A 13,592-nucleotide genomic window follows, 5' to 3' on the forward strand; every position below is an offset into this window, starting at 1 on the left:
GACACACGGAAGCCTGCGGCGCGCGAAGCTGACGCGGCGACTTCCAAGGCTGCGCGGCCGGGGCAGCAGGGTCCCCAGGCGAGGCGGCGGCGGCCGGGCACCTCCCAGGCGCCGAGGCGGCGAGCGCAGCGGCTGGCACGGCCTGGCAGTCGAGTAGGCCCGCCGCGCGCAGCCCGGAGGGCGGTGCCGGGTTTCCAGCGCGGCGCACGGCCCCGGCCTCTCCAGGCGAGAACCCCTCTCCCGCCCCGGCACTGACCTGTCCAGGGCCCGGCTGGGCCTGGCCGGGCGGGGCCTATGCAGCCCCTCGGCCCGGCGCCGCCGCGCGCGGGGTCCCGGGCCCGGGAGGGCCGCCTCCTCTCCGCCGGGAGCCTCCGAGCCGGGGCCCGGGGCTGCCGCGGCGCATCCGACCGCACCGGCTCTGCCGGCCTCAACAAAGGGCGGCGGGGGCGCTGGCCCGGGCGGGGGCGCGGATGGCGGCTGGGGTTGCGCGCGCGCGGCGGGCGCTCGAGGGCTGCAGCGCCGCGGAGACAATGCGGCGCGTCCGGGACGGCTCCCGCGGCCGCCTCCGCCGGGGGCGGGGCTAGGGCGAGGCGGGGCCCGCGCGCGGGGCGGGGCGGGACGGGACGGGCGCGGGGCGGGGCCGTGGGCCCGGGCCGCGCGCTTCCTTTGTGCACCCGAGCCCCGCCCGCGCCCTCCGGAAGGCGCGGCCGGCCGGGACCGCGGGGACGGCGGGGTCCGCCGGGCAACGCGGCCGGGCGAGCGGGTCTGGGTCTCGGGAGGCGAGTGGCGCGCCCTAGCACGGTTGCCCCTGTCCTCCGCAGAAGTGCCCCGGGGCGGAGTGACCTGTGACTCCCGCCTTGAGGGTTCACTGTCTGTGGGGCCTGGAAGGCAAGCATCGTAATGACGACCACTAGTAATTGAGGGCTGAGTACGTGTCAGGGCCTAAGTGAACGCGCCCTCTGTCCTGTGCTCACAATAACCCTCCAAGTGGTCATTATCCTCCCCACTGGGAACCGAAGATCAGAGAGGGGAAGTAATGACTAAAGTGACCCAGTCATACCTCCATAAAGGGCGTAATCCCTACCCGTTAGGTTTAATGTGAGGGTTAACTGATTTACAAATTGCTTGCAGCGCCTGACGCACAGTGGGAGCCCAATAAATGTTAGTTTTCTTCCCAGAACACACTAGTTAAACCTGAACAGTCTAGAGAAACACCCTCATTCAGAAAACATGCTAAGAGCTGTGGGGTTCCAACGATGTACAACATGACACAATTCTCACCCCAGGAGCTGGGGATAAACCACAGCGAATTTCTGTCTATTCCCAATATTCCCCCATCTTGCCTTTCTTGGTATTCCTATTCATTCTCTATCATTCTGTCTCTTTTAACCCTCTGGCCTCATACCTTTTGTTTGTTTCCACGTTTTATATTTATTTTGCATTCTCTAAATTTTACTTCTCTCCATTTCCCATCATTCCTTTTCTTTCCACTTTACTATTTTTCAAGTCCCTTTTTTATTAGTATTCACATTTCCTTACCCCCGTGTCTCTGCATTTCTTACATATTATATTTTGCTTTACAAACTGAGGTAATGAGGGATTGAATACTCAGCTTCTCTCTATTCCCCAAACTTACCCATACTTTCTGACCCCACCCCTTTAACTTCCACTGGTCCTTCTGGGAATGCTCTTTCCTCAACTTTCTATATTCCAGACTCAAGAAATGCAGTGACCAACTTTTTCTGTAAGGGAAGAGAGAGGAGATATCTTGGAATTTACAGGCCACATGGTCTCTGCCCAGCTACTCCACCCTGTCATTGGGGTATGAGAGATGCCACAGAACTTCGTCATCAATACTGAAATTTGAATCTCATAGAGTTTTCCTGTATCACAAAATAATATTCTCTTGTTTGTTAAAATCATTATTAGCTTGCAAACTGTTAATACTAGGGTTATGATGGATGTGGCCCTGGGGCTGTAGTTGCCGATCCCTGATCTAGCACAATGCTACTTCCTCCCTGGAATTCATCCTTGTAATCTCTACCTGGCAGTAACATTTCCTTCCTTGCCACTTGTAAAGCACTTACCTAAGATTCTTCTATGGCATTTAACATGGCACCTTAGCTTTTACTGTAATTTTCTTCCTGTGTACTTTACATCTTTCCCTGCAGATGTTAAACTCCTTGAAGGTTGGGACAGTCTGTGTATTGCCTCCCATCCAACAGTGCAGGCATTCACATATACACGAATGCATGGATATTTAAGGCAGGCTTGCTTGGCAATTGTTTCCACTATGCAAGCCTTACTTCTTTCATAACATAAGACCTCAAGAACAGGATGCTTTTTATGGGTTGATCATAACCACTGAGCCACATCCCCAGTACCACCCCCGCTTTTGTATTTTATTTAGATACAGGGTCTCACTGAGTTGCTTAGCACCTTGCTTTTGCTGAGACTGGCTTTGAACTTGTGATCTTCCTGCCTCAGTTTCCTGAGCCGCTGGGATTACAGGCATACGCCACTGTGCTCTGCAGAAAGATAATTTTGAGAGCTTTGTGGACAAGATGAAAGAAGGTAGGCAAATGTCAGTTCACTTAGGGGATGATGGATAACAAGTCCTTGAACAAAGAATGTTGATTAGCAACAGCCTGGAGACAGGTATGTAGCTCAGGTAGGTCCTATACAACATTCCTATCAGCAAATTGGTAAAAGACTAGGAAATCATACTGTATAATTACAGGTGGCAAAGCTAAGTAGAAAAGATAGCATAATGAATAAAAAGGGTTCATATATAAAAAATTCCTTTCCCACATTTTATTCTTTCTGTACCTTGGTTTTCTCACTTTTAAAATAGGGATAAATGATAGTTCCTATTCAGAGGGTTATTGTCAGGATTAAATGAGGAAATGTATGTAAAGCCTTTTAGGAAGAGTTTAATAAATGTTAGGTATTAACTATCACTAATTATTGTTAGGATGGGACTATGGGCTAAATTCACAAGGTAACATTTAGAAGATAAAATTAAACATATTTTGGTTCAAAATATAAATTTTGAAAGTTTGAGACTGAGGAGAGACCAGGCAAGATAGCAAATTCATGGAGAAAACACCAAAACAAAACAAAAGCCCTCCGAAATAAAACCAAAACTAAATCCAACCCTCTGAAATTCAGTTGACATAGTACTCTGTGAACCCACAGCACCATTCCCATGAGTGGGAGGAGTTAATATGGGGCCACAGTACCTCGATAAAGGAAGGTGAGGGAATTACTACACTAGGAGCCAGGGCCAGATTGATGCCCTTTCACAGTTGTGTGATCTGTAGTTCCTTTAGGCTTTTGTTTTTCCCCTGTGAATCATGGGGATAATAATAATTATCTCAGGGGTATCATGAGTGAGTAAAGGACAGAAGAGTATCCAATACATAGTAGGTGCTCAGCAAATTTTAGTTCTTTCCTACCTTTTCATGTGGATCTAGGAAATAGTCCTGTCTCTTAAAAGGCTTATAAAGATTAGTGACTTTTTAATTTGGAAGTACTGTGTTTAATTTTGGATGTCACACTTTAGAAAAACAAGTAAAAGAACATGGATTGATAAGCAAGTCTAGAATGGTAGGAATGGAGGCTTTGACAAGTCATAGAGAAAAATGAAAAAAGTCTCAGGTCTTTAGCCCGGAGGGGTTTGTCATTGTCTTCTCCTTCTCCTTCTCCTTCTCCTTCTCCTTCTCTTCTCTTCTCTCTCCTTCTCCTTCTCCTTCTTCTTTTTTTTTTTTTTTAGAACTGAGGATAGAACCCAGTGGTGCTTTGCCCCTGAGCTCCATCCAGCCCTCCCTTCTTTTTAAAATTTTGAGACAGCATCTCCCTAAGTTACTGAGAGCCTCTCTGTTGCTGAGGCTGGCCTTGAACTTGTGATCCTCCTGCCTCAGCCTCTCGGATTGCTGCAATTACATGCTACCATGCATGGCCTCAATTTCTCTCTCTCTCTCTCTCTCTCTCTCTCTCTCTCTCTCTCTCTCTCTCTCTGTTAGAGGAAGATGGTAGAGACATAAGAACTGTCAATGATACTATGAGATGGATTCTTGTTAAAATTTTTAAGACAGAATCATCATCAGTGACGGTCAAGTTCCAGAAGGGCAGGTTTTGGCTTACTTGAAAAGCAACTTTCTGATAATTAGAGCAATTCCAAAAAGAAATGGGCCTGTACTGTCATGTGTAACTAATTAAAACAAAAAATAAAAATTAAAAATAAATAAATAAATGAAAAAAACGGGCCTGCTTTTCTTTTCCTTTTTTTTTTTTTGGTGTGTGTGTGTGTGAGTGTGGTTTTTCAGTGCTGGGGATTGAACCCAGGGGACCCAAGGACCCATGCATGCCAGGCAAGTGCTGGACCAGTGAGCCAAACCCCCAGGCTGCTTTCCAGAATGATGATCCTCTTACCATTGCAAGTGTACAATGAGAACAGATGATCTTCTTCCCATATTTAATTTTTCTAGTATCTTTTCTCCATATTCTTTTGCTTTCTATTTCCTTGATCTCATCCCCTATTCCTTTTAGGTCCTTATAAACTTTTAGCCCTACCTTGTTCCAAAGTATTTTTCTCCTCCCTTCTCCTTTTTCAATTTCTAGATTCTTTTTCTCTGGTTTCTCCCATCCCTACTCCTAGCACACACTTAGCATCGTGACTGAACTGCCTCCCTGAGCTGCAGGTGGCCCATGGCTCAAAATGTCACTGAGATGTGGGCCAAGATTGCTGTGTGAACTGGCAGAGAGGGAAAGGAAGCAAATGGATCTCCATAGAGGGCGGAGGTCCTGCTGAGACTCCCCCATCAGGGAGGAGGGATCCAGCCTCCTAAATCCTGGGCGGTAACTCTCAGACAGGTGGGGACTCCAGGGCTGAGCACAATTCCCTCAAAGGTGCTTTCTGAATCCCTTCTAGATCCCCTTATCTTTGAGATATGGCAACCATCTTGCCATATTTCCAATTTCAAAAAATTGAAAATTTCTCATACTAAATGAAGCAGACAATCAACAATGGGATGCCTTACCTCAACTCTCAACTTGGTGCGTCTATCTGCACATACATCTGACACCAGTGACAATGAAGTCTGCAGAGTCTGGCTCTAGAACTTTCAACTCTCCTTTTCTTTCTCTACTAATTTCCTTCTATATCTCCTGGGTCCTGTGTCTGCATCCCTGATGCAGCTTCTCATTTCCCTCTTGTTTCTAACTGCCTAGCTTTCTCCTTGCCTCGTTGGGTTTACAGTTTACCCTCACGTTCCAGATGCTCAGGTGAAATGTGCCAGGGGATGGCTAGGAAGACCGACTTTCTCCCCTCCTCCAAGGGCCCCACTATGCTTCATACCGTGAGCAGGAGACTGCTGGATGTTAGGGCTCTTGGCTACAGGCAGGCCACTAGGCATGGCAGTGACAATGGCTTGCTGGTGTGGTGATGGACCTGACCGAGTCTCAGGCACACTCTTCTCCCCAGGTCCCACTTCCTTCCAGTCATCAGGGGAGCACTGCTGGGGCTGTTAGGGGCAGGACAAAGAGATTGGTCTTCTCATAAACTGCCTCTGCATTCTCACACACTACCCCGGTTTCTGTGGAGCTTGGAGCAGCAGGCAGGGCTTTAGGATTCAGTCATCTTCCTTGGAACACCCAGAGATGACTTTAACACTCGGCCTACCCAGAAACACATCCAAATGGGGCTGTGGGATTGCCTGAGCTGCGGCCTCCCCAGTCGCTCCACACCCTAGGATCAGCTTACTCACCACTGGTGAAGCAGGCTGTAGTTGTAAGATGACAGCTGAGGTGTGTTGGAACCTGCGATGAGGGGTGTGGGACATGCCCTCGGGATGTCCATTCTGAGGCCCAGGGTCTGGCGTGGGAGGGTGACACTGCTGACTGATGCTGGGCTTGTGCAGATTGGCCGTGGGACACTGGAGTGGCAGGGTGGGTGTAACTGGACCCAGGGGCATGGTGTGGGCTTCTGAGCCAGGCTGCAGGGCCAGGCTTGGAGGGACTGAGGTGAGCTGGGGTTGGGACTGGGCTTGGGGTGCAGGTCGTGGCGGCTGGGTCTGCTGCGGCTGCGGCTGCTGTTGGATCACAAACTGGGGCTGCAGGTGCTTTGATGACGGCTGCGAGAGGAACTGATGTGGCTGTAGTTGCGCATAAGCTGAAGGGGAAACACCAGGTTAGAGGCACAGCTGAAGCTCATCTGCCGTGGCCCTCGACGCACCCCTCCCGCACCCACAAATAAAGGGCTTCCCCAATGCCACGTACCCTTTCATGTTTCACCTAGAGCCTGGCCTCAGGAATGCCAGAGTCTAACACATACTCCCTTCTTGCTTTTCTCTTATGTCAAACACTGGGCTCTATGGGCTGCCTGTCAAAGCCTGACTCAAAATTCATGCCCCTTGAGAAGGCTTCCTTGACACATTCCAGAGAAATACTGGATTCTAAGTGTTTCCTCTTCTTCTCTCTTCCAAGCCCAGCACTTGCTGTTCTCTATGCCTACAATATCTGCAACCTCCTCGCCATCCACACCCAGCTCTGCGTGGTTCATCCTTATCCATCCTTTTGGCTCTGCCCAGGTTGAGCTTCCTAGAAGAAGAGTCAGTGGACACAGTAGTCCTCCAACACTGGCACTGGGCAGACCAGAGCTGAACTCTTGGTTCCTTTTTTTTTTTTTTAAACAAACCATGGGAACTAACTAGTTACTGCTACCTAACCTCTCCAAGACTCACCATCCTAATCCAAAAATTGGAAATAGTTTCTGCCCAGAAAATCACTGTAAAGATGAAAGGAGGGGAAAACCTAAAAATAAAATGTAAGCAAATAACATAATGTGTATAGCAGTGCCTGGCACACAGCCATGATCAATCATTTCTAGATACAATTTTAAATATTATTTCCATCTTAGTTTAGGTTCTCAAAGCATCCCTGGTTTACCTCTGTCATAATAATATTATTCTTGGTGGGTGATATTGCTACTTATCTGTCTTCCTTTTAAGTCATGAATCCCCAGTGGTCTGAAACTACAGTGTATCTCTTTCTCCTGTACCTAACATAGTGCTGGACAGCGATAGTTTTATTTACAAGAAGATAAAACATGTCTTGATCTGGAATTTCTTTCTTTCTCTCTTTTCTTTTCCTTTCCTACCTTCCTTCCTGTACTGGGAATTGAACCCAGGGGCTCTTTACCACTGAGTTACATCCCTAAACCCCCCCCCCCCCGCTTTTTAATGTTGAGATAGGGTTTTGCTAAATTTTTGAGGTTGGCCTCAAACTTGTGATCCTCCAGCCTTAGCCCCTCAAGTAGCTTGGATTGTAAGCATGAACCACCACACCTGGCCTGATCTAAATTTCTCTCTCTTTCTCTTTTTAGACAGGGTCTTGGTAAGTGCTGAGGCTCGCCATGAACTTGCAATCCTCCTGCCTCAGCCTCCCCAGTGGCTGGAATTATAGGTGTGTGCCATCATGCCTGACCTGATCTGGAATCTCTTTGTTTCCATATGTTGGTAGCTTTTCTTTCTGCTATTTGAACCAGGCCGTCTCTTTGAGATTAAGGAAGCTTATATTTTTTAGTAATCCCTTCAGCATCTAGCGGCTGCTCTGTATATATTAAGGATTCAGGGAATTCAGCTCAAGTGATTGATTTCCTCCCACAAATCCCTCTGTTTACTGGCACCCAGGGTAGCTCAGTGATTCTATCCCATGTAGAAGCCACTCTCTACAGACTCCCGTGGCTGGAGACCCACAGGAGGAGCCTGTGCCATCTGAATGCCCTGGCAGTCACAGCTGGAAGCTTACACATGGATTTTACAACTAGAGGCTCACAACCTTCAGGGTCTCAAGCTAGTATTTTAAAAAGAATTCTGTGATGCTACAGGTACGCTGATTTCAAATTGAGTTAGGCAAGGTACCTTCTTTTGAAAATTTTTGTCTATATGCAACTTTCAGACTGTCTCATCACAGCCCAACTGGAATTCCAAGAAGGATGCCAACAGGAATGGAAAGGAAAGAACAGAAACAAGAAGCAATACGAAGGAAAGTCACAATGGTCCTGGTGACTGCTGTAGACGAGGGAATTTGGATGGCCCATAAGATTTTAATCTGAATTGTCCTGGATGGGGGAATTAGGAAACTTGACATTGAAGTGGTTTAAGGGGAATGTGTTGAGTTTGAGGTGATGGTGGGACCTTGGTGGAAACTGCCAGCAGACATTTGGTGATTATAAATTGTCCCTGATCCCAATCTAGGTCCTGTCTCCTAACGCTATGTCAGATAGCTCTGAGGTTACCAATCAGCAAAGATTGTTCATCAGATAAACTAACACTCAGGTATTTTGAAAAACAACTCTTGATAAGGCACCTGAGAGATACTGCAGATGCCTATTAGATCTCAGTGGCCGAAAGGACCTGCAAGTGATGGGCATTTGTGTCACTGAAAATGCAACCCATTCCCATGGGACACAGTCATCCCAGGGGCTACCCATCTGAGGTGAGAGCTGGAAGTGGTCCATGTCAGGGGAGCTTACAGCATCAGTGGTGTGTCCCACCACCTGCTGACGATGTGGTCAGAGCTTCAGCTTTTCCCAGTGGAACAAGAGTTCTGGGCTAGGTGCTCACACAAATTTTCTCTAGCTCTACAACTTGATTGGGGTGGTTATGGTAGGAAGATTAAAATTCAGGATTAACAAGATGAGAAAGGAAAGGTTGAAGAGGCAAAAGGTCTAAATCTGTGGAGGACAGAGAATAAATTTAGAGATAATACATATTTGTTGTACCAAATGCTGTAGTTTGGACCTTAAACAACCCACAAAGGTCCATGTGCTGGGAGCCCTGGGAGACTTTAGGTCACTGGGGGTGTGCTGCCCCTGAAGGGGACTATGGGACCTTTGCCCCCTCATCCTCCTTTTGCTTCCTGGCTAGGAGGTGAGTGGTTTTGCTCAACTACTATGAATATGCTTTTGACACAATGTGCTGCCTGACCACAGGTCCAAAACACTGGGGCCAACCAGTCATGGCCTGGAACCTCCAAACCTGTGAGCTCAATAAACCTTTTCTCTTTATAAGCTGATTGGGTGATTGCTACAGTGACTGAAAGCTAACACCAAAGGCTGGAAGAGGAAACCACCAGCTCCTGGCCCTCTATTCCTGCACTTCCCACCCTATTCCCTGCTCTCCCCTAACCTGTGCTGCTCATAGAAAACCAAAGGGAATCGTTTCAGGACAAATAATGCCACTATAACCCAACCTGGAAATAAAGCTCATAAAACTTAAATAAGTTCATAGATTAAAGATCCTAAGGTATTTTAGAGGAATGAATAGGTATTTTTGAGGTTAATTAAAAAAAAAAACACATGGTTTAACTTATCCTGGGTAAAAAAAAATCCTTTTGATAGAGTATTGCAATAATTTTATAACCCTTTTCCTGATTCCAGTTTCTTTCTGCTATAATTCATCCTATGAATAGAGTGCAAATTAATCTTTCCTAGTGCTCAGATCTGACCCCTGACTGAACGCCACCAAGGACTCTCTTATCTATAGTTGTCCCAAGCCCCTGGCATTCAAGATCTCTTTTCAATATAAACTAACCTTTTTATTCTTATTATTTCTTTGACCCAAGCAATCTTTACCATTCACTGTGCTGTCCCCTATCCCCTGTACAGTTGGTCCCTTTTCTCATAAACCAAATTTTTGTCATTCTTCCTTGATGCATATAGCCAATGGGACTCTTCCATTTTTTGAACTGCCACTAAGGTTTTTCAGATTAACACTGTCCTCTAAGATGCAATGTGCCCAGCAGTAAACGTGAGTTCTAGAGTCAATATGCTTGGATTTGAATACCAACTCTGCTGCTTACCATCTGTGTGATGCTGGGTAAGTGACTTGACCTCTCTGTACCCTTTTGCCATCATCTTTAAAATGGAGGTAAGCATGATATCTGTCTTGTAGTTATTTCAATAAATGACTAATATTAGTAAGCAAGATTTATGGAACTCATTTGTTTCTTCCAAAGTAACTTGAATTTAGAAGATGCTTAGTCAGCACTACTGAATGAATGAGTGATGGTATGTTGGGACTTGTTCTCTTTAGAGCCAGTCCATGGGTGAGATGGGTATCATCCCACAGGCCACACAGTCTCACCAACAGTCTAGCTGGCTGAACCCTGTGCCCACCAGCCTATCCTGACCTTCCTGTACCCACCCACCCTGATTCCCTCATTGTGCCATAAGACTTCCTGTCCCATCATGTCTGTTGGGCCTCATTCTTAGTGCCTCCACCTGGGGAGATGCCTGCCTTCTGCTTCAGTGATCTCGGGTTTAAGGGGCTTTGGCTGGGCCTCAGTTACAGGTGTTTCCCTAGAGTTCCTGAATGCTTTGTTTGATTCATTTGTAATAGGTACTCTCCTGTATACATATTTCACCGATTTAAAAAAATTGATTATCCCCCTCCATTTTAGCATCTTTGGAATTGGGCTGCTGCGTATTACAGTGGATGCTAGTTTCTTTCTTAAGAGTTAGTAAAATAACTTTCATCTTATGATTAAGAGATGTCTTAGATTAAATGAAATGGGAATACTTTTATTATTTTGTGTGTAGATGTCCTATTGCTCCAAGTAGACTATATGCTTTTTGAGTCAAAGGTTTTTGAGTCTTATCTTTTAATCCAAAAGATGTACTCTAATTAAATTAAAGCAGTGCTTCTTTTACCCTCTGCTTTGTCTAACATAATGGCAAGTTTGTAGGTGATCAGCAAATGTGTTCTGATGATCATGACAAGATCAATTCACTTTCTCCCTCTTCCTTTCCCTCCCTGTTCAATTTGGGGGCAGTGAGGCCACAATACCAGAAGTCATGTCCTCCCCTCCAGCTAGGATGGGTATGTCAGTCTGTGAAATAATTATGTACAGAAATCTCTCCAGACCTTTCTTCTTATTTCTTCCTAAAGACCAATAGCTTTCTTCTCCCCAGCTCATACACTCCCTCGCTGCCAGAAAGCTCATTGCTTCTAAGAAACATGGGTCGTTTCTGTGGGATCTCAACCACAGCTTTGCAAAGCCTGATCAATCCTTTGTGTTATGGAGCAGGGGAGAGGCAGGCTGAGGGCTTTTGCAAATTAGGACCTCGCTCAAAGGAGAGACTGCTTTGAAGCATCGCTCAACTTCCTGGCTGGTGCTCTAACCTGAATTGCCTCCTTAGAATCTGAAGAGGCCAATTCACTGCTTCCAAACCAGTGTGTTGATACTAACAAGAGGATTAAGATCTCGGGGGCAGGAGGGCTGACTGAGGGGTCACTGGCACACTCCCTTGACTGCATCCACTGCCAAAATTTATCAATAATAGTTCTCTATTGATCTCAAGGCTTCACATAGGTAGGGAACAGCTCACTGTCTTAGAAATACTGCAAGCACCCTGCTTACGGATGGTGGGTCTGCCTACAGCCTTATTTTTCTGAGAGTCCAGTAAACTGACTTCCTTTGGAGGATGCCTGTGGGAGAGAAATGGTGTATCTTTTTCCAACCACTACTTTTCAAGATTTAAAAAGTTAAGTGAAGATATACTTTCAACCATTCAGTCAGTCAGCATTTACTAATCACCTACTACAGAGGAAGCACTATGCTTGAGCTGGATAAAACATGGTCCCTAGATTAGACTGCAGTCTAGTAAAAGAGACAGATGGTAGACAGAGACTTTCAGCATCATTTGGTAAATGTTGTGATAGGATAAGCACAGAATAATAAGAACATGGAAAAGAGGATTTGGCTTTGGGAGGAGGGCAGAGAAGGCTTCCCTCAGGAAGTGCTTAATATGGTTCAGAGTTAGAAATTCCACAAAAGGAACAGCACATGGGGAGACCTGGAGGGACAGGTACTGTGGTGTATTAAGGGACCCACAGAGTGCTCTGTACAGTGCTCTCAGCCCAGGGGGTCTGTAGGAGGGAGCCAGATGAGCAGGCACTTTTAGGTTGGGTCTAAGTTGTGCACCATGTTCAAGAGGTTGCTCTGCTCCAAAGAAGCCTCATGTGACCAGGCTTCAGGAGGTGACTGAGACTGAAGCTAACCAGAGGTCAGGGCTCCACACACACATGAAAAGACGAGGTCACTTTTTAAAATTTATTTGTTTGTTTATTCATTCTGGAGATTTAACCAGGGGCACTTTACCACTGAGCTACATCCCTAGCCCTTTTTGTTTTTCATTTTGAGACAGGGTCTCATTAAGTTGCTTAGGGCCTCGCCAAGTCGCTGATGCTGCTCTTGAACTTGTAATCCTCCTGTCTCACCCTCCTGAGCCCCTGGGATTGCACAACTATATCCAGCAAGGGTGCTCTTTTTAGAAAGACCTAAAACAATTCTACATGAATTTTCTGTGATGCATTCCCTCCAGGCTTAGGGTCAGGAGAGGTTTGAGAGGGGAAGGAGAACTAAGGGAAGTTTCCCTGTCAGAGGAAACTAGGTCATAAAAACAGACGTGTAGGGCATTCTGTCACATTCTACGCAGCCTTAATGTCTTTGGGTCTGCTTGGCAGCATCTGGCAAAACCACCAGATACTCTTGTGTGGGCAGGATTCCTTGCTGAGTGGCTTGGAGAATTAAAAAAGAAACTGTTTTCTGCATCTCTGCCCCTGCCCTCCCTTGGCAGAGGGACGGCACGACAGGGAAGTGAGTACAGGCATGGGTTTTAGAGTCAGGTAGATCTGGGTTGGGTTTGGTTCTGCCACCTATGATCTTAGAGAAACTGCCTAAGCCTCTCTGCATCTTGACTTCCTGTCCTGTAAATGATTGATACATAGCATCTAGGGTAATTGTTAGTATCAAACAGAATATTATGTTTGAACCACAAAAACATTTACTGCCTTTGCTCAATGACTGGTACTCAGAAGATGCCCAGTAAATGATGATATTTTAAAAATACCATTGCTTTGAAATTCTCAGTTTTCATAATTTGAATCTCATTTACTCCTAATAAGAAGCCTATGAGGCAATTGAGCAGTGTCCTCATTTTACAACCAAGAACTGAGAGTAATTTCCAAATGACTTCCACAATGCAGAAGGCTGAGGGGAAGTTGACTTCATTTGACAAAGGAGGCCCAGTGGCTTGCCTACAGCAAAAGCCCCAAATGCCTATGACTGAGTGAATAGCTGTTAACAAGCACAAACGAATATGGCAAGCCCAGGAATATGAATTGTGGCTGCTGAGAACTTTGGAGGGAGTCTTGGAGGGATGCACGATGAAAAGGGTGTGTTCTGGCAGAAGGTAGGAGGCAAAAGGAATATGTCTGGTCAGGTCAGTCACAAAGGGGTGGGAGTGGGAGAAGAGACAAGACCATATTTGCTTGAAACAGCGCGTCTATGTGAGGAAGCCATAGCAATCAAGTGGTGTGTCAAGGGTCCTGAAGGTCCCACCCAGGTCAGAGAGTCATCCATCAGCACTCATCAACATGCCGCTTTGTGGGCCCTTATAGAGACTCGACATTCCAACTGGCCAGGTAGGAAATACAGACACTGTGAAGTCTCTAAACAGGAAAGAAACAATGCAGCTGTTTAGGAAGATAATTCTAGCAGCTTAGAAGGATGTCCTGGAGATCAGT

General features: G+C 46.5%; 1 protein-coding gene across 7 annotated transcripts in view; it reads right to left on the minus strand.

The window, feature by feature from the left end:
* Positions 1–13,592, minus strand: part of Phc2 (polyhomeotic homolog 2) — a 105,317-nt gene that overhangs the window by 25,332 nt on the left and 66,393 nt on the right. For 6 of the 7 annotated variants that reach the window (XM_026406809.2, XM_026406811.2, XM_026406810.2 and 3 more), the window contains 2 exons: positions 5,769–6,172; positions 5,360–5,525 (listed from right to left, as the gene is read on the minus strand). In XM_026406809.2, the coding sequence (XP_026262594.2) occupies positions 5,360–5,525; positions 5,769–6,172 (570 nt within the window). Of the gene's footprint in view, positions 1–256; positions 493–5,359; positions 5,526–5,768; positions 6,173–13,592 lie in introns of those variants that run through there. The other variant, XM_026406814.2, reaches the window with a different exon arrangement.

This window comes from Urocitellus parryii, chromosome 11 (genome assembly GCF_045843805.1).
Source record: "Urocitellus parryii isolate mUroPar1 chromosome 11, mUroPar1.hap1, whole genome shotgun sequence".
Lineage (NCBI taxonomy): Eukaryota > Metazoa > Chordata > Mammalia > Rodentia > Sciuridae > Urocitellus > Urocitellus parryii.